At 46.8% G+C, this 26088-nt stretch overlaps 1 protein-coding gene across 13 annotated transcripts in view; it reads right to left on the bottom strand.

Annotated features, from left to right (window-relative positions):
• Positions 1 to 1075: 1075 nt before the first annotated feature.
• LOC111848705 (nuclear factor 1 B-type) overlaps positions 1076 to 26088 on the bottom strand; it is a 106822-nt gene continuing 81809 nt past the window's right edge. For 6 of the 13 annotated variants that reach the window (XM_072697670.1, XM_072697671.1, XM_072697674.1 and 3 more), the window contains exons 9-12: positions 22991 to 23129; positions 21744 to 21826; positions 14156 to 14244; positions 1076 to 6715 (exon numbers count right to left, since the gene is read on the bottom strand). In XM_072697670.1, coding sequence (XP_072553771.1) covers positions 6583 to 6715; positions 14156 to 14244; positions 21744 to 21826; positions 22991 to 23129 — 444 coding nt within the window. In that variant the 3' untranslated portion in view covers positions 1076 to 6582. The remainder of the gene's footprint in view (positions 6716 to 14155; positions 14245 to 21743; positions 21827 to 22990; positions 23130 to 26088) is intronic. The other 7 variants (XM_072697672.1, XM_072697673.1, XM_072697678.1 and 4 more) reach the window with 3 other exon arrangements.

Raw genomic sequence — 26088 nt, 5'->3', positions numbered from 1 at the left:
GCAGAGCAAGATGGAATGTGCAAAAAAAAAACTAAAAAAAATTCTTTGTGCATATGTAGCATTTCATTCCAAATTCAGGAGTAACTCTTCTGGTTTCCTTCCCTATTCAGCTCATGCCCTATGACTTTGCCAGTATTTCAGATGGGGACAAGGGATTCAGGTCAGACGTACTTGATTTCCATCGCAGACACCAGTTTTCTCTTTCTAAAGATCTCGTGTCAAATTTCAGGAAAGGCCTAGAAAGAAAATGCCAGCTGTTTGGAAGGGAGCAACAAAACATGAGGCCAAAGGCACCTTCTCCCGTCTTACCCAAGTGATACATCGTTACGCAAATTACATTTGCAATTTTGTATGGTTAAACATTTTAGTTCATAACAAATGAGAGACATGTATAGGTATGCTTGTTATGTTCAGAATTTTACATATGTGGCTGGTTATTTTTGCGGAAGAAATTCAGATGAAGTGTAATCTGAAATAAAATAAACACTGGCGTCTCCCATGGGATTTGATCTGTAACTTTTAGGTTACAGCCCTGGGTAGGTTGTGGGTTCAGCAGAGGGCTTGTGCGAGAAAGCATCTGGGCTATCAGCCAAAGGCTCTTTTAAAGGACTGAACCATTCTAAATTACATTTACCTTAATAATAAAATTTTAAGAGCACATTTTTCATAGTTGTGTGGAGATAAATCATTTCTAATAAGTGATATATTTACATATTTAAAAAAAAAAAAACGTTGCACACAGCATTATCAGTACTGTATGTGTATGACAATAAACCTTCAGTGGATGATGTGTACAGTCCGCAAGATTTCTGGACCAGGTGCACAGGAGTTAGGTGGATTGACTGAGCATTATGCAATGACAGATTTATGAACGCGTCATGACAAATCGATGTTTCCTCTGCGGGAGAAATTACGCTTCAGGCCACAGTATTCAAATAATGTTGGTGAATGGCCGCTTTGCTATTGGTCTACTACGCTCGCATCACGAAATTACGGTTATATGTAAAGGTGGGTAAGAGAGAGAATGACACTGACACGGAATGGCGAGGGAAGACGGAGGAGATGAGTGCCGGCATTTTGTAGCATAGCTCATTTTATTGTTTAAACAGTTTTGCATAGGAAATATGTCCACTTCCAGTAATTGACTGCATCAAGAGCAGCTGCTAGCAGAATAGGCTGGATATAACAGTAACAATCACAATAAGTCAAGCTTTATTTACACTGATTTTTAATCTTGTGGCAATTTTAGCCCCTGCACCAAATGCAGCTTTTAGCCAAGAAAATCTAAAACCATTCAAACAAAATGAAAACTGGAAAAACAGTCTCCGTGTTCCAATAGCTACTCAAAGGACACCTGGGTTTCCTAAACTGCAAAATATAAGAAACAAAGAGTATAAATTCCTCTAAAAATTACATTCAGGTACCTACAAACTGTGCACATACCTGCAGTGTTACTACTGTTACTACGACAGCTTATTTTTTTTTATATATATTTTTTTTTTATCAATGTAGCTTTTTCGTCGGTTGTTGTTGTTTCATTTTTTAATTCACCAGTTTTATTGTCGTCGTATCCGCAGAAGGTGTAAAAGTGCCACAAGACCCAGAATGGATCAACCCTGCTGTTTAGCTAGCAAGCTTTTTTTTTTATTTTTTTTTTAATTTTTTTTTAAATGACAACTTGTCACCTACAGTTGTACTAAAGTGTAGCACTGACAATCTAAAGAAACACACTGCCCTACCACTTTTTAATTCCTCATAGACAAATCAAGAGACAGGGGCCCTTCATCCCAGCTGACGAAAAATTAAATGAAGCACAAACGTTCTGTTGAGGACACATTCCAAACCAAACACAAAAGGAGAACAGACCAGAAAAGAGCTGCCCCTCACATTGTTTGTTTGCTGACATTATATCTAACAAGAATTTTATTTACAACTGAACTCCACTGAGACTGTGAGCTTGAACAGGCACTGCTTAAATCAATTTCTAAATTTTTTTCATTATTATTTTTTCTTTTTTTTTTTACTTTTTTACTTTTTTTTTGGTAAACATTACATATGCTGGTTTTTTCGTGACACTCTTGATTACACACACCTGATGTTAGTTCATGCCACAATCAAAGCCCTCTGAAAAAAAAAAAAAAAGAAAACAAAATACAGATCATATCGCTTGAAAGTTGCTCTTCAGCTAGTGCTAATACGTTTGCTAATACCATCTCAGTCCCTGTAGTGTGGTTTTACAGCACATTCAGTAAAAGGTCAGGAATTACACAGAGATTGCATTAGTGTCACTGGTCCTCCTTGCATACAGGGGGGGAGGGGGGGGGCAGGGAAGCATTGTGGGCGTTGCCCTTTAAACAGGAGCCTTGGGTTATGCTAAGGGCTGAATTCATAGCACACTTCTGTAATAGGACAGTGCCACTGATGTAATGAAAAGATGCAATGCTGTGAACGAATTTTAATCATGTACACAACAACCACACTGTTAAAAACAATCAGCCCTTTAAAAAAAAAAAAAGTGCCAGAATTGCGACAAAAAAAATACAGATTGACCATACAAACCTTTTATCCCCTTGTAACATCGTGTTGCAGCAAGAAAGCATAACAAGGAGTGACCATTGCATACAGGAAAACACTGATGTAGGAACGTCAGGGAAGGTGACAGGGCAATTTATAGCACTGATCGTATGCAATGTAACCCTAAGCTGACAGTAATATTTCTGTTTCTGTGGCTGCAAAAATGACACCTCCAACATTTATGAAATGTCTCCATAATCAAGTTAATCAACACTAAATACAACAAAAAAGACCTTCATAAAATATAAATTTTCACGATTTACAGTTCTGTAAAGGATAATTTACCTCTACTTTTTAAGTACAGGAATATGAAAATGGATAGTATTTTTAGATTCATAAATTAAGAGAAACTGGAGAGTTGTAACTCAAGTCCAGTTCCCGTTACATGTTTTTTTTTTCGTTTTATTGTAAAATGGAAATCACACAAACCCCTTAGCATGTTAACGTCACTACCTTTACAGGACAGGGCATGAAAAAAACGCTAAGAAAAAAACTACAGTGTACAAACTGCTGTCTAGAAGGCAGGCATTTCAATAGAAAGACCCTCAACTGTCCCTCATCCTGCAGCTTCAGAGTCATAACACAACACTCTGCAGAGCAACCCGAGCTGACGGTTACCCCAAGGCCTACTGCCACCATTTCTCCTTTATGTACACGTCTCCTTCACTGCGTTGACTTCCTCGAGAATAAAATAAGGCCCGAAACATTCTTGTCATGCCAGGGGAAATGCACTTCAGTGTTGTTCCAGTGGCCAAAGAGCTGCAAAGCACATACGTTTTCTAAGAAAAAAAAAAAACAAAAAATGAAGAAAATGCAGTGCAGTGCAGTGCAGAACAGTGCACATAGAATGGGGTGGCTTGTTTTTTATTATTACTTTTTCAATTTATAGAGATTAGAATAAGTATGTAGGTGAAGCAGGAGACGAAGCCTGACTTGAGCTGTGTGAGTCGGACCCCTGCACGGTTGCTATGGAGATGTGGGGCGGGGGTGGGGTCGACACGCACGTTCCTCACACGCATTCTAGCTCACTCACTCGCTCTCTCTCGCTCATTGGCCGTCCTGGTGACGGAGCTGGTGGATAAATAAGTATAAATGGTATCGGGAGGGCGTTGGGGACGACATGAGATTTAGGCTTTAGGCGATAAGGATCTCCGACGGGATGCGACTGAAACCTATAATGCCCCTTGACTCGGTATGCCTGAGATCTGTGGATCGTGGATTAATTAACGGCAAGGTGTTTTCCTGAAGGACACCACGGAGAGAACGACCGCCAATGCACCACGAAGATGCCTGCGTTTGACCTGCTTCTGACCTCGACACCTCAAGGCAGCTGGCTCCGCCCCCTCTTGCTGAAGTCCGTAGCTTATCTAACTTACATTGAAACGATAACACCTCCATATGGAGGCCTTTCCACAGCAATAAAAAACATCCGGTGCATACTTCCTGGATAGCATTAATGAAAATAAAAAAAGATCAATTCCGATTTTGTCCAGTTTAGCATGCATTGTGGGTCGGTGATTGTAACACGTTATTTTAAGTCACTTAGTTTTTTTAAGGCCTCTGCTTGGGAAATGATTTGCATACAGCTACTTGTGTCAATACAGCGACATCGGCAAACGTTCACTTTAACGTCAACGTCGGAGATGCAGCAGCGACGAAAAGGCCGAATCCAGCACGGGGATTCACGCTGCGCGCCGTTCGTTCGTATCTGCGTCGGACAGGAAGCAAACGATCAGTTATATGGGTTAATTATAAGGCCGGCTTGCTCCGCCCTGCCTCTCTTTAACTGTATGGGTATTCATTGCGTGATTATTCTTGTTTAAATTTTTTATTTGCGTTTTGTTTTTTTTTTCCCCCCCACTTGATTGTCCCACTCAAGTCACGCCTCCTCTCCTTCGAATGTGAGCCTCTTCCAGGAATCGTGCTAGCACCCCAGGTGGGAAGTTTGAAGAAGGAACTGGTTTGTCACAGTAGACAGAGCAGTGACTTTGCAGCCGAAAAAGACCAAGGGTGCATTTCTCACAGATGCACTGTAAAGTTCGAGGAAATAAATCTCCCCCTCCCATCCCCGTCACCCAGAATTAAAAAAAAAATCAAACACGCCTAACCATCTTTCACTACACTAAAAAAACGACCTTGTCACACACTGCATAGAGAGCAGCTCCCACTTTGGTCAATAAAAAAAGGAAAACAACAACAACAGCAACAAAATAAATGTATACAATATTTTCTATCTCAATGCTAGCTTCTAATATTCAACAGAGCTAAAAGCACTACCTACATAGGCAAAACTTGGTATTGCATAATTCTTATAAATCTGAAATCCCCCCCAAAATAGTAATTGGAAGATGAAAATATAAACAAAATAAAACGACAACGACATCAACAACAAAAACGAAGGGTTATTAGAAAACCCACCAAAAATACTGAAAAATAATGCTGGTTGATTATAAACTTTAAAACGGCAACTATACACAGCCATGATATGCATTATAAATGTGAGATAAAGTAGTAAAATGTAGTTAAAAATCAATGATGTCACAATTTCATCCAGAGTACAAAATATTTTTATCATAAAAATGTTAATTTTTTAAAATGGTAATAAATGCAGCAAAAACAAGTGTAGTGATGTCTCTTCTATATTCAAAGGCAAGGCACGTAACGTAGGCTATATATCTTCGTGCAAATTAAGAGTATTGGAGAGAGTAGTGAAATATATCTGGGTTGGAAGTGCAGAGGCAAAGAGTCAGCCACACACTGCAGATCCCTGCGCACGGGGGCTGTCGAGATCCGTCAAACGAATGTTCGCAAACACTGTGCAACTACACTGCACCTTCACAATCACTGTAGTGTTGCACTGAGTGCAGATTTTAGAGGTACACTCCTTTCTTCCTGATTTTAACAGCCTGCAATCCCATCGTGGCGCTCTGTAAACAGTAGCTTTTTAAGCTTACAGCCGATTGAGTTCATCTTTTTCTTTCCTCTAAGAATATGTAATCATAAGCCATTTATACACTATTTGTGTTTCGCTTAATTACGAATTTCTGATTACGTAATAAATAACTGCTTCCCGGCCTCAATAGAGTATAAGTGCTGTTTCGGTCACGCTCAGTTCTGTTCAGTTACACACTCCCTGTCAAGCATCCTCTGCGTTCCGCCATCTATGTTTTTCCCCTAATTTATAATTGAGGATGCAACTTAAAATTGTTTACATTTTTTTTTTCTCTGTTTTCTCAAAAACATTTAACCTCCCTCAATTTAGAGTCTCAGGGCTGACAGACTGCGATAGCTTCCCTTCAGTAAAACATTTAAATTGCACTTGCCTCTTAAGAGAATTTTTTTTGTCTTTTTTTTGTTTTTAATCCTTTTTAAAGGTAATAACCAAGATTAATTTTGCTCCAAAAGGGGGTAATTGGCCTGAACTAATAATATAGGTTTTCGCATGTTAGTGCACATGCTATCCCTTAACTTATTAGCACTGGATCAACAGAATAACAGGAAAGATTTTAGCTAACAAATAAACAAACAAAACAACTCAACTGCAGATATTCAAAGAAATACATCTGATTTTGCTGTTTGTTCCTATGGAGATGCAGTGATTGGTTCAGCTTATGAGCCTCTGTTAAAGAAGGCAGATGTACCTTGAGAAGAAGCTTGCATTCTGCAATATACCAGCCAGTCTCTGTGTGTTCAGATCTATTCAACCTGCTTGTAAACCAGGACCAGAACTCCCAAAAAAAGAACTGGAAAAATACAAATAGAAACTAGCATGTAATGCAAACATTAAGGCATCTAACGTAGTATTAGTTACGTCACAGTATTTAACTGGGGGGGTGGGGGGGGGGGTGGGGGCTTCACACAAAGACTGTCTGGCGTGAGCATTGTTACATCATTAAAGAGCTTCAGCCATTGCTCTAGTGTTCGTAGCCAGAGTCCCTCTCGGGACAGTGGAGATTGTATAAGTGCCACTTGCTGCGTCGGGTCGATCACTTCCTCCCCGGGCTGACCTCAGTTGCTCGTTTCTGCCTGAAGGAAGGGTTCACCAATGATGTTTATGCTGTAGTTCTGGACATTTGTTGGCAGAATCGGAGTCCCGTTCGACACTTGGAATGGAACTAAGCTCGCCCAGGTACCAGGACTGCTAAAACACAACAGAAGCAAGCAAAGGCGATTGGGTTAACGACAGGCCTTTCAGGATGGTGACACTACAATGAAATACACTCCTAGACAAAGAAGTCTAAGTAGACAGTGTACCATAAAACTTCCACGTACAGCCTGGCCACCTGTTTGCTTTTGTTGTAAATGTTCTACCGCATTCAAGAGCGAGTAGCTAATATTGAAAACGTTCATCTATTCCAAAGCTTTCGCAGGTCAAATTAATGCCAACTACTGCTGGGGAAATTACAGAACAGACTGTTAAAAAGTCTCATTTTATGAATTCATTACAAATTTGTTTTGCAACACTTAAACATAAACTTTTTAAAAAGCATACCTATTTTGTTAGCTAATGCTTTATCTACGTCAATGGTCATTATGTAACTGGAGATATCTGTTTCTTTAAGAAAGGATAGAATAGCTATCGATGGAGTCTGGCTATCAATGGAAGTTTTACAGTACATAAATCAATGAGACATTCAGGAATAACAATGGTCAAGAAGAGTTCTGTTGACTCTTCATAACACCCAGCCAGAATGAATATAACATGCAACGTCTTGGCACTTGATGTACCTCCTCAAAATACATTCACTAGAGACACAATGCAAACACTTGATTGAACTCCGCTTTGTCTGCATTGGTTACATGACTGTACCGGGAAAAATGTCTTTGGTAATAAAATCTCAACACGTAAGCAAATAATGTGTTTTTCAAAACCATTAACGCCAATCTCCAGGCACATTTAGCTAAACCTAAATCCTGAAATGAAACATTAAATTGTGGATGGCATTGAGTTTCATGAAAATCAATCACACAACAATCCAAGCCATAGACACTGACACACGAACTAACGTATTATGTCTGCAGAACACAGAAGAATCGCACCCTTACTCCGATGCCTTTAAACGGTCATTGGCCTTTGAGTGCCAAGTATCATGTGACTACTACAGCCACTTCACCTGTTCATGGAGGCCTGCGCTACCTCCTACATTTCCCATAAGTCTCTGTGACTAGCTGCACTGCATAGAAGTATGGATATGAACAGTGCAGAAAAAATAAACCATCTACAGCATTGGACTGAGGACCAAATTCTTTTATGCACAGAACTTTTACTGGCTTGAGTAACCAGCACATCTGTCAACACGCATCTGGTTTATTGGGATGAAGGCCTGAGGACTGTCTGCAGCCTTCAACACCGCGGGAGACATCTCTGCAGAATCTAACATCGCTTATGATTTGGTTACCCACAAACCACTGCGCCGGGGCACGCGGTCAGGCAGGACGGTTTGCCAGAGTTTCTCCCGACTCCTGTTTTTGGAAACCGTGTTTATCCTGCATTTCATTATATGGAATATTAATAATAACAAAAGCGATATCTTTATGGGAAAGGCCTGAATATTTAATCTTGATAAGTAACAGATTTCAGTCTTCGTTCTTAGTTATAATAAAATAAAAACTGAGGCTCCCAATGTCTTTGATCAGATGGTTCAGCACGATGATGCGGCTACTTGTGTAAAGTCATATATATTTTTTTATTTGTGTAACTTATCTGGACTGGCTTACCTTTGAACAAAACGATAATCTTTTCAAAGCAATTCCAGGCAGCTTCATTTTATTAAGCGCGCTCAACTGCCAACCCTTTTTGTGAAAATAATCCCAGGCTAGATAAAGAATTTCCTGCAAGGAATGCAAGTATCTCCTACCTAACCACAAGCAATCATGCCCCAAAAAGACCTTGCGTGAAGGGCATTTAAAGTTAGAGCCAGCGGTAACTAATATTGCAGTTGTCAAGCATTCCCCAAAAACGGGTCGAAAATGTTTTACTAAAGCAGTACGGTTTAGGCCCAGCATATAGACCTGTCCAAGGGACTTAGGCCACAGCGGAGTGACTGAATACCTCACCACCTGATCCTCTGAATCATGCCGCTAAATGCTTCCATATTCCACTGTGCCCCATTGTTTGTTAAATTTGACCAAAGAAAGGTATGAGTCATGCATCCGTACTGCAATGACGATGTATTCTAGATGGATGGCACGAGCCACGGCACGGGCACGTAAGCTTAAATGACACCCACAACACGTGCCAGTTGATGATTTTAACACATATTAGTGCTGTGCTTGGAGCTTCCATGGGCTTGCAGTACATCCTTGTTTCTTTAATAGTGAACAAATGCCCGTCACGTCGCACGCTTGACTGACGTGTTTCAGATTGCCCCCTCCCCCGGCGGCGCTGGTCACATGACGGCAGGCCGAGCCGGGGCCCGGGACAAAGGGCCCCAGTGTGGCATGGCACGGCATCTTGATTACTGAATGATGTCAGATGCCCTCAGACGCTTCTGCGCGAGATACATTCTATTTTCATCAATAATGGACGAGCGGGGCTGCGATGCCCACCGGCCCGATCTTTATTCATAGCATGATAATGGAAGAAACAAACAGCTCCGCGATTGTTAATTAGGGGACATGGCACGTCGCAAACAAAGTGCTGGCTCCATGCAGCTGGGTGCTGGGGGGCCCTTAATAGCACGTATACGTGTTGAATAATTAAGAAGACAAGAACTCCCCCCCCCCCCCCATACTAAATACCTGTTTTGCACAATCGCTTCTTTCTGTTTTCAGATTAGGGGGCACGGTCAACATTCCGTCAGCTGGCCCCCGATACAGACAGGCCCGCTTTTGTCTCGGGGGGGCGGGGGGTGTGGGGGGGGTCGTTGTTTGAAGGGGCAAAAAAAAAGTGAAAAGAAACTCAACTTTTTTTTCTGTCCGTCTCACTTCTTATTTGCAGGTGCAAAGCTTCCATAAGACAAAAAGAGGCTCTTGGGGGCCTGTTTGTTTTTTGTGGGGGTGGGGGGTGGGGGTTAAAGCCAATACATTGAAGAAATAAGCGGGGGACCTCGGATGTAAAACAGTGGCCTTATTCTTTCGGAAGAAGCCCACAGTGCCGGGTGCACCCACTGGGGGCATAATTACCGGGCTGCTTTCTAGACAAATCGCTTTCTGCGAGTCACAGAAAGACAGGCAGACAGACCCCTCAACAAAAATAACAACCTTAGGAAAGATCACGGGCCGAGCTGCTGGATCACATTTCACTGAATGGGGGAAAATGCCAATCGTTTGTCTAGCTGAACTTAGTCTCAAAAGGGTTAAAAACTGAGGATTATGCGTATGAACTATCTGGCATGGCCACTTCCCCCCCCCACTACGCACACACACACACACACACACGGACACGGCTCCCACCGAACAAACACGCACATACTTCTCTCTCCCGCTCTTTCTGCAGCTCACTCTCCGCGGACTGCCAGAAATCATCTGACAGGAAATGAGAGATTAAGTTTTTCCTACCTTGCTGAACAAAGGCTGTATAGAGGAGGAAATTTTTGCAGCAGGCCAGGCAGGAATCCACAGGCCTGCTCAGATACAGGGCTCTGTGGAGTGTAAAATACTGGGGGTGGTGGTTTTGGGGGGGGGGGGGGGTTCACTCCTCCCTTATCCTGGCCACTCACACTCCTCTTCAGAGGTTAACCTAAAAGTTGCCCACGCAGGTTTGCGCAAAAGGGAGTTTATTGATCGCTTGGGGTCCATTGTCCCCTTTCTCCTAAGTCCCTAAAGTTCAAGTTCAATCTGCCATTACCTCATGTCTGGTTTCCCTGGGATACCAGACGGCTTGAGACATGACTGCCACAACAGAGAAAACAAACAACTTTCCTCACGCTTCGCCTCCCTTATCAATTCAGACCCAAACGCCCCCCCCCCCCCACTCTAACTGCCCCCACAGCCTCCTTCCCTTTCCTCCGGCCAGAAACTTTCCATGCGACCCACCCCTGCAGCACTCTCCCTAGCATGTGCCGCATACTGTATGCGGCATGGGTAATTTAGGGATTAAATTCCAAATTAAATTATCAAATGGCATCTTAATGGATTGGCGTCCCATTTCCTGCAGAATGTCAGCATGCAAGTCTGGTTGCAATTCAATTTGGGTGCCGGCGCAGAAGGAACACGACCCCCATCTTGTCGAGCACGGGCAAAATGTTTCAATGCGTTTCAGAGTGACTTCTACACCTTTTCATTTCTATCACATACAATACAATTATCGCCGTTTCTTTCACTGGACTGAAAATATTGACGGAAAAAAAAAACCGATGAGGCACGAATGTAAAGGGACGCCTCGCTCTGGAACTGTGCGCTGCTGTTTCAGGCCTGCGGGCTGTAATGTACCTCCCCTTAGGAACATGTAGATTCTGAGATGGTTCCCAGGCAACCACACTAGCCTTTAGCGAGAGCCGCAGTAACGGCAGGACACACGTTAAGAAGTCTGCAGTATCCCTTCTGGTTATTTAAAGCTTATATTCACTGCAAATGTAAGCGAAAGGAACATGTGAACATGGGGCATGCCTGTTCAGTGAGGCCTCTTAGTGTTCTTGTCTCTATTAGTAATGTCTGAGGAGACACAGAAGAAGCCAGGAGAATTCAGCGCTAAGTTGCTGCTTTGGCACATTTTTGCCCTACCTCCTGTGCTCTGAAAGGAGGCACAAAAAGGGGTCCTGCTTTTAGGCTTAATGTAAAAAAAGAAAAGGGGGGGGAGGGCCAGGGACTGCCAAGAGAGACCCCCCCCCCCCCCCACCCTCAGAAACCCAACCAGCCTGGCAGCTGTGCCCCCCCCCCCCCACCCCAACCCCCAGCATAAATGAGCAGCAGGAAAATGCTGACCCAGGAATTTTGCCCATGTTAGACTCCTTGAAAGGAACGGCTAAAGCACTTTACTTTTCCCCCTCCTGCCGTTTTCCGACGGAGGCAGTAGAGGCTCCTGTCCCTTTAAGGGTGAACGTGGGCCCAAAGGCAGATTCCGAGAGGACGGAGAAGGGGACGGGGTCACGCTTAAAGTCCGTGTCGCCTGACGGGCCTCTCCAACGCATGACCGCTAATGTGCTGTAATCATTTATAAGTGCACCAGAGCCAATAGTAAGTGTTACAAAACCGGTTTCTGTAAAGCCAAAAAAGTAACACCTATCCATCTAAGCACTTATACTGCTCAGGGGTGTAGGGGCCTGCAGCCTTTCCCAGGAAGTACGGGACACAGGGCATGGGTATACCCTGGATGGGATCCCAGTCCATCACAGGGCACACAGACACTTACTCATAAGCCATGGGAAATTTAGTGACATCAGCAAGCCAACCAGCAGTGCTACAAGAACTCGGATCACCTGAAGGGAACCCACGCGGAACCGCAAGAACACGCGGCGTTTGGGACTCGAACGCCCGGCCGAGGAGCGACGGCACGACGGCGCCCCCCCACTGAGCCACCGTGAAAAGAAGCAGCCTCTGTGTTAGACTGAAATCAAACCGCATTTATAAAAATCACTCTCCTCATCAGCTTTATCACTTTCAATTTAAACGAGAGTGCTTCAAGTACACAGGCGCGCGATTCACCTGTAGGTTTCACAATCCCGTTTCGAAGCGGTTCCACTGTACCGATGCGAAACCCTTCACAGGAATGAGGGAAAATAATTCCACTTATACTGCTATGTTGCTCTTAAACAACAGAGGTGCAAACTGAATACAAACATCTTAATGGTTTACAAGCCTGCCAAGTCTATTTGTTTTCAATTGGCTGTTAAAACAGGCGCCAGTAATTATTCTTAATTGGAAGCCTGTTTTTTTCTCATTGTTTACCCTGCTCAGTGACTGTATTTGGATCCTCGCAGCTCCAAACAGATTTCGATTCAGATGTTATCTGCCGTCTCCGTCCTCCACCCCCAAATGTACATCTTCGGCGTTGACATTCACCTAACTTCACGGCCTCTAAAAAAAAACGCCAGTTTCCATTCCGGCGGAATCCCGGTTAGCCCTGCCTCAATTTCTTGGCGCGCTGCGCATGTAAATTACAGGGACCCTGTAGGGACAGGGGACAGAACTGTCGCTCACCGCGAGTCAGAAAACAGACAAAAAGACGGAGGGAAAAAAACGACGAGAAAAGGCGGCGTGTCGGACTGGAAGCAGCGACCTGGCGCTGCTATTCATGTGGGTCCCACACTGGGCCCTAATTCGCCGAGCGCAGAGGGCCTCAAGCAGATGTTTTATGTGTGCTTTACTCTCCCTGTTTGCCCGGGCTGACCGAGGCCTTCCTCTAAGTTTACATTCATCTCCAGTTAAACATAACAATTCCGCCAGGAGCTGGAGGGCTTGGATGCAGCTACGCGGGTTAACCGTTAGCGAGTCGCTACCCGTCGGCTAACACAGCCACTCTCCCAGATCCAACCTCCCCCAACCCGTAACGTGGCCTCATTCCAGGGGCCCGGTCAGCCAGCCAGGGCTGTGGCAGGCAAGCCCCAGACAGTCGACTGCGTGACAACAGAAGGTTGTGACCGTCGATAACCGGAGAGGCTGGCCACGCGGGGGGGGGGGGGGTTCAGAACGTGCACGGCGATCAAGCTGCGAATTCTCAAGGCAGCGGAACCAGAGCAGGCATCGCAGTAGACACACTTTCAAATTTCACAGGACCCCTCTGCTCGTCAGATTTCTAAATAAGCCTTTGTTTATGCCTTCTGTAAATCCACAAACATGGCATAGAAATAGTACAGAAATAGTAAGAGATGTCAGTGTCACTCCCCTTGAACAAATACCACTATGATTACTCGTATCATTAATGATTCTATAGCAAGCGCTCCTTGGAGTTTGTGGCAGTCACCTCACACTGCGAGCCTTGGACCCGCCCGTTAAAAACACTGGCACACAAGATTGATGTGCAGTTTACCCAATTTTCACGTTTTAATTTATAGAACGCAATATCCTTCAATTTTTCCAGCCTACGGTGATTAATTATACACACAGAACAGCCTGGCAGACTTTAATATGTTTATATGTTACCATGTTTACATCAAAAGCCACTTTTCAGACTTCAATCGATGCATGTAGGTAACTAAAACACAGCTGTGTTGCGTAAGTTTCAGGCATAAATTTCACAGCGTCAATGATTATTTTAAACAATAATAACACCAGTTATGTATCTATATATCTGAACGCACAGGTCTGTTCCCTGTAGAGGAATGTACAATTTACTCACTTGTCATCAACATTTTCTCCTAATGAGCTCACATGAACCAAACCATTTAAGGTGTGACATTCTTTGACAATCTGTAAGCAAAATAGTTTTTTTTTTCTCAAAGCAGTGAAAAAATATGTGTTCTGCTAAGCAAATAAATAGATAATACTTACTGGCTACTTACTGGCTACTGCGTAAAACAAAAAAATAAAAAAAACATTAATGCACGTGGTTGAGACACATGGTGTGTACATTTCATATACATCTGATTTGAATAAGTCACGGTGTGTGTTTATTAAAGTGCTTACTGCGGCCAACCAAAGCAAACACAGAGTGATATGGAGAGACGTAGCAGTAGAGATTTTGAAATAATGAAAATATTACCTTTGCCAAGTAATCCCCAAAGTATCCTCACTGGCACTTGGGTAACAATGTCTGCCGTTTTGATTCATGGTCCAGTCACAAATCCTCAGCTGTCAATTGAAACCTAGCAGTCAGATAAGGGTCGGGCACAACTGCACTTTGATTCTTCTTCACAAAAGTAATGCATGCAAACCTATGCTCTCTCTTGTTTTCTTTTCATTTATCAAGGGCTCTATGTTTAACTGCTATCTCTTCATGATCACATACATCACGAGCATTCAGTAACATTAGAATTCCACTGTTTAGAAAAAACAAAAAAGAAATGAAAAGAAGGATTATTATTCATAGCATGCAATCACATTAGTGCTGTAATCGATAACTGACCTGGAAACAAAAAAGAGATGTTAGTATACAGAGGACTCATGCTTGGGGTGTATGGGGCAGCCTCTCTGCTGACTGCCTGTTACGCTTCATGCACTCGCCTACGCCGGGCATGCGGCATTAAGTTCCCCGACCATCGCGCTGTGGCCTGCAGCCTCTGAGCACAAACACGCTCCCACATCAATCTCCATGACAGTGTCAGCTTACAGTCGCTCTTCCGCTGCTTTGCCGTCATTCTCTCTCTCTTTCTTTCTCTCTCTCCTGCCCTATGTCTTTTTTTTTTTTTTTTACCGGCAGGAATTTGCGAGGCACAGGACCTTTCCTGGAAATCTCTTGCTGCTGTGCCCGCACTCTGCCATGGGGACAGCATCCACGGCTCTCGGCCGCCTGACTTGGGGACGGACCTGATGGTCTCCTGGTGCAGGTAGACGCGGAACCTGCCTCCCTTCCCTGCAAATGCTATTTCCCATTTCTGTTTGCGACCCACGACAGACAGTCTTCACCTCCCTGTTCTGCCGAAAAAGTCCCCAGCAATGAAATCCAGATGTAGAGAGACCTACACCTGCTTGGCAAAGAGCAGGACCCGTCCGATCCTGCATGTCATGCCTTGACAGACGACAGAACTCAGCAGTGGGGGGGGGGGGGAGATTCCTAGTAAGGTAGGTACTGTAGCCCCACGGGTTTCGTGTCGAAACTGTAAAGTCAACAGCGGCCCACCAGAGATCCCGCCGCACCTTTTAATACGGAGGCAGAGTTATGGAGTGCAAGCAGGAGCCCAGAGAAGGGGCCCTTTCCTGACTGCCTGCTATCTGCAGCCGCCATCCAGGAGCTAAGGTGCTGAATCTGACACTTAGGTAGCAGAAAACACACAGAATCAGACAAAAAAAATGAGAAGGTAAAACAGAAAAGAGAAAAACACTTTCCCCGGCTGGCTGTAAATTTCACTTGCCAAAAGGGTTAGCTGAGGTCGCCGACGTTAGTTTGCTGTTATAAAAAATGAAGCTTAAAAGTGAATTACCCCCCAGGACCCCAAAAGCCCAGCATCTTGCCTCTGTGTCCCCTAGCAGACCCCTGCACTCGGTAGGGGACTGTGACAGCACATCTGTGAGGAATGGCTCCATGAATGCTACACTTACTCTGGGACTGTCAATAAACAGCAGCGCACGCTTCATCATCCTGAGCTACTCCGAAGCCCCCCCCCCCCTCACCCCCCACCCCCCTCCGCAGTCTGGAAAAATGCTGCTTGTTCTGGAACACGAATCTGGAATCGTGGTCGAGTCCCGTTTTTTTCACCGCAACGGCTCACAGAAGGAACAAAACAAAATAAACCTCCTTTCACCAAGACAGAAGCATGTAAAGCGTAAGTACTTCATATCAGTCAACAATACCTGTAGTGAAGACTGAACCAAGACTGAACCAAACTCCTCTAAACCTGAGAGACTGACAGACTAATTTCGTATATTTCACTTTTATATTTGCTCTAACTGGAAGGAACTTATGATGTCATCGGAAGGAGCCTATGATGTCATCGGAAGAAGCTTGTGATGTCATTGGTGCTGGACGCATGGAGGGCCTCACGAACAGGAGCTGCAGTCTAGTGCAGGACAGCAAACAGCCTATCGGGGCCCCTCCTGACCCTCACAGCACCTTTAGCCAGGTACATACACTTAGCATCTCCAAAACTAAACTCAGGGGTCCAATTGAAGGCAACAGGTAGGCCCTAAGTTTTAAAGGCCGCTCACGGTGTAATATTCCTGCTGAGCTGTGGAAAGGCACAGAATCCTTAACTCGCACATGGTAACAATAAATAGAGCCACAGGCAGACACCCAGACGCACACACACACACACACACACACACAAGGCTGAGCTCTGTAAGCAAATGATCTTATAAAATAAATAGTTTGTCCGGCAGAAAGGCTGATTTATTTTATTTGGACTGGCTGTGGGGTGGGAGGAGGCCCCGCTGGTAGCTGGGTGTGTGCAGTGGGTAGGGGGGCGGGGGGGGGTGGCATGTGGACTCCAGTCTCCCTTGTTTTGACTGAAGCTTCCTCCAGTGGCACAGGGGCCACAGAGTGACCATGTGAGGGGTGACCCCTTGGCCCCTGGGGTCCCCCGAACACGTCAGCCGGGACGGAATGGGAGCGGCGCTGGAGCTCAGGGCCCCGGCTTCCTGCCCTGGGTCCTGGAAGTCTGCACTCCCCCCCACCCCCCCCCCACCCCCGACCATTTGGAGAGGGTAGCCGTGAGAACAATGAGCGTTCAGAGACGGGAACGCAGCACGACGTCCTCCGGCTCTGCAGTGACTCAGTGGCAGGCAGTGGGGGCGAAGGGGGGCACGGAACAGGGACGGGACGCGGCGCTGTGGCCCCGGATATCCGGCCACGCTGGGGCCGCCGCTCGCACACAATGGCCACCTCAGCTGTTGCTCGTTAGCTCCGTTTAGCGCCGGACACACACGTCGTGTCCTCCGACCCCTGTGCTGGACACTCCCTCAAACTCCCTTCCCCACTAGATCGCCGAGCGTGCTGAAACTGCGCCAGGCGAGATGATACCAGCGCTGTGGCACCACGAGGCTCTCGGTGCCGCGGGATACTGAATAAGCTGGGGTTCTCTATGTACTGTGGCCTACCACCATTCTCGATATAATCCGGCAAGGCAGAGGTGGAACATGGGTTGTGCTGATGTTAAGCAGCCCGCCCCGGTATCACACGTCCTCATGTCACGCCTGCGGCTGCCAGCTCGGCTGCTTCCTGGCCCGACCCGCCCAGAGAGTGAAGTCCCCATCCCTGGCTCGCACCTCGCCACGTTTCCCCGAGATCCGGCCATCTGCGCCCCGTCGCCAGATCAAACCGGCGAAGCGGGCACGCTGGCACGCCTTTTTGACGCGGCCGGGCATTTTTGACGAACAGATGCCGGGAGAAGGTGGATTATCAGACGTATTTGCATAAAGCCGGCCGACATTTAATGAGCGCTCGCGCCCGGCACGGCCGGGCCCAGCTCGCCGGCGCGGGAGGTGGCGACGGGGCCGGGCGGCCCCTCGTTCGGGGGGGTTTCGCGTGAGCTCTGAAGGCCCAGATGTGCCCACCTCACACGTGCTGGGATGGGCTTTTGTGCTGCTTACATTTCAGGGTGGTGGGGGGGATATGGTTAAGGAGTGGGGCTTTTAAGTGGTCAAATACCTAAAGGCCAGAGAAGCAGTGACCCCAGCGGAGTCCCACCCGCCACTAGGGTCCCAGGAGTGAGTGTCTGATGGCACAGAACTGGGAACTAAACGAAACAAACAAGTACTACTACTATTGCTGCTACTATTATTGCCATCATTATTATTGTTCTATTATTAATAGTAATGATTCTTGCTGGGTACAGTATGTCACTGGCAAACCGCCGTTCTCTGCACCTGTAGGCCAGAAATCTCAGCTTTACTTAACAAGTTGCTTACGACGGTGTTTGCCAACCCGGTCCTCCAGGATCCACGGTCGGTCCATGATTTTGCTCCCTCTGAGCTCCCTGCCAGACAGTCCGCAGCAAAAACGTGGACCGGCTGTGGGTCCCCAAGGACTGGGTTGGGAAACACTGGCCCTACTATATCTCTTCACTTCTACATGCAAATGATGTCGTCCCCCCCCCCCGAATAACCAGAGCCCCAGAGCACTCCGAGCGAAAAGAGGGTCAATGAACTGGTTCTCAGCGGCCAGAAGCTGCCTGGGAGGACACAGCCTGACGGGCCGGGACACAGTGACACAGTGACATCCGTCACTTCGGTGTTTGACCCTGTTCAGCCTGAATGACATACGGTGCCTTTCTCAGAAACAAGGGATCAAAAAAAGTAAAAGGAAGGCGTCCATTAGCATAATGCCTACATCCGGAGTGGGGGGGCAGGGGCCCAGTTTCATGTTCCCAAGTATTGATACTATACATGAACCCTGGTTCTTCGTCTTTGTCTCCCTGTGTTCCTGGGGCGCTTCCCCCCATCCCCCCCCCCCACCCCGGTCCACATTTCAAATGTCACACTTAACTAGAGGAGGTACAACAGAGCCACCCCTCCCAAAAACAGCTACCCACCCATTGGCTACATTGGTAAAGAATGTGGTAAGAATGGGCAAAGATCAGACAATGTACTGGTGCTGACTGGTCACGTCGGGGACGGGGGACAGCACACCTGCACCACCAGGTATCTCCCCATGGACATTGTGGCTTCTCAAGTCTAATTATGGCGTGAGGATTGGGCCTGAGATGTAACACTGCACCCCCCTCCCCCCACAAAATTGTCTCCAAGTCTAGACGGCTTGGGTTTTCCATTTTCCCAGCGGACGCTGAAGCCCCATGCTCCAGGTGATCACGGCCCCCCGCCCCCAGAGATCATGTACACACTGTGTGTTTGTCCAGCCTGCCCCACCCCTGCGGAGCTGTAACAGAGGTGTCAATGCATCTCGTATCCTGGGAAGACAAAGCTCGTGACAAAAAGCAGGAATGAGCCTGTGAGCTTATGTTCCTCAATGGAGCGTCGCGGGTAAGAGTGCTCTGGGACTGGCTGAGAGCCCCTCCCCCCCCACCCACCACACAAATCACACTTCATACTTCCAGGAAGCCCCCGGCCAATGTAAAAATGATGAATGGAACTTTATTTATTCCTGTCGATTTTATAGCCCTTTTCACTTAGTCAGCGTTGCCACTACAAAGTGCGCTGAATACCTCTCTCCCGGGGGGGCTTCCACCTCCGATCCTGAAGTGTCACCGTAAATCAGTCAGGCCTGCCTTTTTTTACCACCCATAATGCATTGCCACAGTGTGGACGCCCCTTTAACAACAGCGACAGGATTCATCATCAAATGGAGTCCATGGGAAACTAGCTCTGTGACTGAAAGCTTAGACAGCAGGAAGGAAGCTCACTAAAAAGTGTGAAGCTACATTCACAGGGTGGTCGAGGGTGTGCTATTTACTGGAAGACAGACCACGAGTGCGGGCACTATATCGGTGGAAAGGAGTCTCTATTTCTCGTGCACACGATTCCTGACTTTGTCACCTTCTGGGCTGTCCTCTAGAATAGGAGTCCCAACCTTCGGATGACCGTTTAACTTTACCTCGTGTGACGATCGATCGCCGGGACATTTAACCGTTTACATTTTTTCACACGTGAACATGACTCTGGAAAGTCAGGGGGCACGAAAGAGGCCCAGTGTGGAAATATATCACTTATCCTTGGAAATTAACCAACCCCATTCAAAACTCACAGCATTCTGTGGTCCAGAAAAATGCTTGCGGGGGGGCTCCTACTCTAGGGTCACGGCGTAGCATGGCTAAGACCAAGCCTGTGGGGGTGCCCAGTGTGCCAGGGGCAGCTAGTTGCGCAAGCAGGGCAGGCTTCCATCTCACCGGCACTTTCACATGTGCTGAAACACTCAAAAATACGGGGGATCGGACCTAAGACGCCACTCCCAAGTTCTTCTGAAGCCTAAAAAAAAAACCTACTCCGTCGCACCATCCAGCCGCAGATTTCCGTGACATTCCACCTCTGCCGAACTTCAGAGCAATAAAAAGCAGACTTGTAATTACGTCGCGCAGGAATCGGGTATGCAAGACCGCTAATTATTATTTAGCCGTGTGCAGATGAATTCAATTAGCGCGCGGTGGAAAATGTTGGCCCCCAACCAGGTCTTTGTGCGGGGGAGCCAGCGTTTTCCCAGCCGTGCCGCTCCTGCCCGTATACTTCAGGAAGCAAAACAAACACGTACCGCAAACACCCAGCCTGGAGAGGGACTCGCTGGGGCTAGGCGCCCGCACTGCCAGTGGATACATTTACACACGCATGCACACACACAGGTTTGCATCTTTGTGGGGACTCTCCATTCATTTCTATGGGGGAATCTCTAATCCAAACATGGCAACCGTAACCTCTACCCAGACCTAACCTTAACCATAAGAAACCAAACTAAATACAAGACTTTTGGCATTTTTAGTTTTTTGATTGCATTCACGGATCTTTGTAGGGACCTGAAAAATGTTCCCCACAATGTCAAAATAACAGTCGGTCCTCACAATATAATATAAACCAAACCCACACAAACACACACCTTTTTTTCTGCCACTATTTTCATCTGCCGGGGAAACGAGTTGCACTTTGCGGTGGAAAGTGTCACTTGTGATTTAAAGGCATCTTAAGCGCGACCTGCATTTTGGCAGGAAGCACAGAGTAAACAGTGAACTGGTGCAGCTTTCATATAAAAAAATAAAAAATAAAAGGAAAAAAATGTGGATTAACTTAAATACTGGTAACACTAATGAGTAGCGCAATAAAAATAACGTAATTATAATAGATTATATATAGCTGAAAAAGCAGAAAATCAGGGCTACCACAGGTCAGCTGAGGAGACAAGCCAAATAAAAAAAGATTTAAATTATTTTTAGGAGATAACAATAGGTGTATTGACTCCAGACATGCATTATAGATAGGGAAAGGACAAGGAAATGAATATCTGTCCATAAATGTCTGGGGACATTGGAGGAGCTGATGAAGTGAGTATTATAAGTTGTAGAAAAACAGAACACGCAACCGCACAACCTCCTGTACAACAGGCTGGCTGTAATTCTACCTAGGGATCGTCTACAAAGGCATATCTCGCTAAACTGTTCCGAACCCTAATTAATGCCATGTTGTCTATTATTTCTGATATGCTGGCCCTCCTGTGTGCGTGTTACAGCGACACCGGCCTATATAAACGCACACTCTGCTAACTGTGGAACAGACCGTTTGCCATCCATCGTTAACAAACGCGAGGGTGGGAGAGGGGGGGGTCATGTGACCGCCGCTATAATGGCTTCTGGCTCAACGCACACGCATGGCGGGACGGTCCACGGTCGCGGGAACGGCGGCTCACATGGCAGACAGACCCACTTACTGTATCACCCCTTGAAAACTAAATCGCAATAATCACAATGGAGAAAACAACCGAGCAGCAAAGTTTGGCTTTTAAAAAACTAGAACAGAGAAACAGGCCTGTAACGGGCTTCTGAGCGTCTGCGTGATGTTGCCCTGTTGGGGCAACTTTCTTACCCCTGTCGCACACAGTCACCCCCGAAAGCAACGCCTGGTTAGCATCTGCTATGCCGTCCAGGGGCCAGGGTATGCCATACTCACACCACAGCCCTGTAAGGTGTGGGAGGGGGGACAGGGGAGGGCTGGGTCAGGCGACAGTCCAGCCTGGAGCTGAGGTTGGAGGGGGGGCTCACCTGCTGCTGGTGGAGGAAGGCCGGGTCTCTGGAGCTCAGGCCCACAAATCGGTTGGCGGTGGGGGTCCCCGGGGCGGAGTAGGCTGGATAAGTAAACAGAGAGGAGGCGGCACGGTTTTTAATGCGGTCTCTGCAAACCCCTCCCAACGCCTCAGACTCCGCCCACCTCAGCTTCCAGACAGATTTGTGTTGGAGAGTCCCTGGGGGGGGGGGGGGGGGTGATGTTAGGGATTCATTAATTAATATCTAAGGCGGGCGGGCCGGGCTGCGTTCACAGGCCAACAACCTTAAGGCACCATAATAATGGCAGTTCCGCTGGTTAACTGGATTTAAAAGGAGTCTACACTGGTGGCACGTAATGGACACTAATTCCGTTTCCTGTGAATCCTATGATGCCACCAGGCTGCTACCCTGAAGGAGCCTTTCAACAAAATATAACCTTCTAACACGCAAAGTGTTCTCTTTTGAATAAGTAAAGACTTAACTGTGCTATTTGAATATTTTTCTATATAAAGCCCGGAAATCCTTAATTATGTGTGAGGATCTGAGTCTGATTCCCTAATGGAAATTTGTTTGACAGTTTATAAACAGAGCACATATTTGAAGATCATGCTGCTCGTGTCCTGGGTCAATCTGCACAGGAAAATGCTGTTTGAAGCTCTGCAGAACCAGCATTTAACAGCTCGTAATTACAGCAGAAAAAGGCTTTAGTTTTTTCTTTAAGTTGGATCATGCGGATGAAACCAGGGAAAGGGACCAAATTAATTTGGGTGCAATTAAGTGCATTTCCCCATGAACTCCGCAGCGCTTGCAACGTGGCAGCAGCCTCGCTCTCCCCACCACCAGTGTAAAACAGGCCCCGACGGTTTCGTATTTAGGGACTTTAAGGGCCGCCCTCTGCACACTAATTACGGTGCTGCAGAGGTACTGTTTAAAATGTGCGGGAGACTTCGGGAGACGGCTGGCCTTTGCCACCGTGCCAAGGCCTCGTAAAAGAGACAGCAGCCGTACATCTGGGCACTAAACAGCGAGCTAATTTCCAGGGAATTACAGCATTTCCTGCATAATCGGGTGACAAACCTAAGGCCTAAATTACCGTCCGGGAGGCCAATGGGGAAGAGGGGTGTAGCTGAGAAACAAAACCAAAATAACACCATTGTGTGTGTGGGTGGGTGGGTGGGTGTGTGTGTGTGTGTGTGGACGTGGCACCCCCCCTCCCCACGCTGTGCAGTGGAGGCGGCTCTCACCTTCCGTGGAGGTGGTAATGGGCTTGGTGTCGGGCATGGAGAGGGAGACGGGTCGCACTGCGCCATGGTGCGGGGAGGGTGCCAGCACTGGGGTGAAATGGCCAGGGAGCTTCCCCACACCCTGCCCGCTGCTGTTGGGCTGCAGGACACAAGAAGACGGTGAGGGACACGTTCGGCACAAGTGGGATTCCCGGATGGTGAGGGACATGTCTGGCCGGCACGAGTGAGATTCCCGGATGGTGCGGGACACGTCCGGACTGGCATGAGCGGGATTCCCGGATGGTGAGGGACACGTCCAGCCGGCACGAGCGGGATTCCCGGATGGTGTGGGACACGTCCGGCCGGCACAATGGGATTCCTGGATGGTGTGGGACACGTTCGGCACAAGTGGGATTCCCGGATGGTGAGGGACATGTCTGGCCGGCACGAGCGGGATTCCCGGATGGTGAGGGACACGTCCGGCCGGCACGAGCGGGATTCCCGGATGGTGAGGGACACGTCCGGCCGGCACGAGCGGGATTCCCGGATGGTGTGGGACACGTCCGGCCGGCACAATGGGATTCCCGGATGGTGAGGGACACGTCCGGCCGGCACGAGCGGGATTCCCGTATGGTGAGGGACACGTCCGGCCGGCACGAGCGGGATTCCCGGATGGTGAGGGACATGTCCGGCCAGCACGAGATTCCCAGATGGTAAGGGACACGTCCGGCTGGCACGAACGGGATTCTCGGGTGATGAGGGATTGGTGGCCAGCACAAGCAGGATTCATGGATTCAAACTACTTAAAAATTCTCCCAGCTCTCATCGGCGAGGGCCGTTCGCTCTTTGCTCCCCAGAAGGTGCAGCTGTGGCATTAAATTAACAGCTCCTTCCATTCAGCGGTTTAGGTAAATAGTGGTGGGAGTGACTCCCGGGAGGAGAAAACGTCCCCCCCCCACCCCCAACTAGATCGCAGAGAGCAACCTGGAGAATTGACTTTATGGGGCCCGGGGCCTCAACCACAAATAGGACTTTATGAAAAAGAATGGCGTCCATGGGGTTCCTTAGTGAGGAGAGAATGCTTAATTAGACTGTAATGTGATCTGTGCAAAGCAGGCAGAAAAACGCTCTGGCACCGGTCCACAAGATTATACCCAGAGTGCTACCGGCCAAACCTCTCCCAACTGCAGTCGGAAATCCTGCACGCAACTCCGTACGCCCCTTCCTCCAACCCGCATTCCCAGGCCGGATTTCTCCTCCGTTGTCCCCTTGTTTACAGACCATAGAAGTAACGGCTAGCGATAAAACAAGAAATAAAATACGCATCTGCGTTTCTCCGTCCTCTATCAGAAACGCCAGTTCACCCTTAACGTACGAGGAAGAAATGGGCCCGGTCACGGCAGGATTTATGCACGCAGGAACCGTATGTAATCTTTTACGACGCAAAAGCACTGCTTCTTACATTGTCGGGAGAAGTACGTCTTATCTGGTGATCATTTTTTGAATGTCATGTTAAACATTCCCTTAATCCTACTAAAAAGAAAGAATCTTACAGGATTATACGTTTCAAAATGAACACGTTACACATTAAACGACTCTGATTTTTGGTGCGAGAAGGAAATGGCTTAAATCCACCCAAGTATTTCCTTTACAGCTTACCTTCATATCACATCTTAGATTTATATCTACATGGCTGCTTGCCAAGACACTGGAAAGGTGGGTAAGCCATGAATGAAATCATATCTTCAACAGTGTTTAACTAAATTAGACTTACACTTAATGCCTTTCCAGAATTATTAAAAACCAAGCACTGCGTCACCAAAGTTGTTTTGACTTATCCTAGGGAAACATTCTGCATTTTTTTACGACGCCTTAAAGTACTAACTGAGATGGGTCAGACGCTAATTCGCACGTCGCCTTAGGCAAGGGCCGATGCATCCAGATTAGCTAGACGAGACGCAGGACAGAGGAAGGAAAAAGGTGAATGTGAGCAGAGTTCAAAAACGAACTTTTGTTAATGCAGCAGAAACACCGTTCTCCCAGGACAGGTAAGGCACGGACGCAAAATACGTGCGAAATGATGCACGACTTCCTGTGCACTTTAATTTATAGTGAAAGCCTGCCGGCATGCTGGTTTTTCCAATTTGCTCTCATGCTGTTCAGATTGCTCACATATGTACTGCTAACTTGCGGCTTCTTTCTTAGTCACTGTTTGTTGTGTCTGTGATATTGACAATCTGTATAGCCCGCGATTTATGCTGCCTGCATGGCCCGTCCTCCATCGTAACAAACACGCTTAGAAAGCAGCATATTCACATTACATATCACGTTTCAGTTAAGCCCAGACCTAAATGCAAATGAGTGTGGTGACGGAAGAAACCACTAACGATTTTGGTTTGCTAGTTTGCACGAGGTCAATTATGTACTAATGGGTATAGCTAAACAACTGCAGCTTACCGGGAACCTGTTTCAAGGAAAGCTCCACAGACTAACTATTTCATTACTGCCAGGACTCCAAAGCGTCCCGCCAAAATGCATCATTTCAATGCAGGCAGCAGAGATATTATACATTAGTATGATCTGTCTCTATCAAAGTCATCCAAAAATGTAACGTTACTTTTCAACCTAATGTTAAAGAGCAATATTTATACTTCGATTAAACTGATGCATTTATGATTAGAATTAAACTGCATATTAAAAAAATGAACAAATGCATCAACAAACTCATTCTACTGTGCCCAGTAGCACAATGTAAGTTTTCTTATTGGTGCTTCGAAAGAAGGATTATGAATTCCGCAGATTTTTGTTCATTGTTTGATGAGACACCGGACAAAACCCAGCATACAAATCCCCACACGCCATCCAACTGGCTAAAGCAACTCATTTATTTTGTACAGAGGAAACTTAGGAATGGAAATACTTTTGCAAATGACAATGTCCAGCACGTCCTCTGGTGTTTAATGCCATTACGGTGAATCTCTTATCCTGAATTATCCGGCTGGTCTGGCACGGCGGCTGAGTCAGCAGTTTTTGTGACGGGAGCATGGCACTGCGACACCAGCAGGCCTCCACGTCCCCTTCAACACTGCAGGCCAATCAGCCAGCTGGCTGACAGATGA

Source organism: Paramormyrops kingsleyae, chromosome 12 (assembly GCF_048594095.1).
Source record: "Paramormyrops kingsleyae isolate MSU_618 chromosome 12, PKINGS_0.4, whole genome shotgun sequence".
NCBI classification, from domain to species: domain Eukaryota; kingdom Metazoa; phylum Chordata; class Actinopteri; order Osteoglossiformes; family Mormyridae; genus Paramormyrops; species Paramormyrops kingsleyae.
Note: the sequence above shows the minus strand (reverse complement) of the source record. Positions and strands in the feature narration are given on the sequence as shown.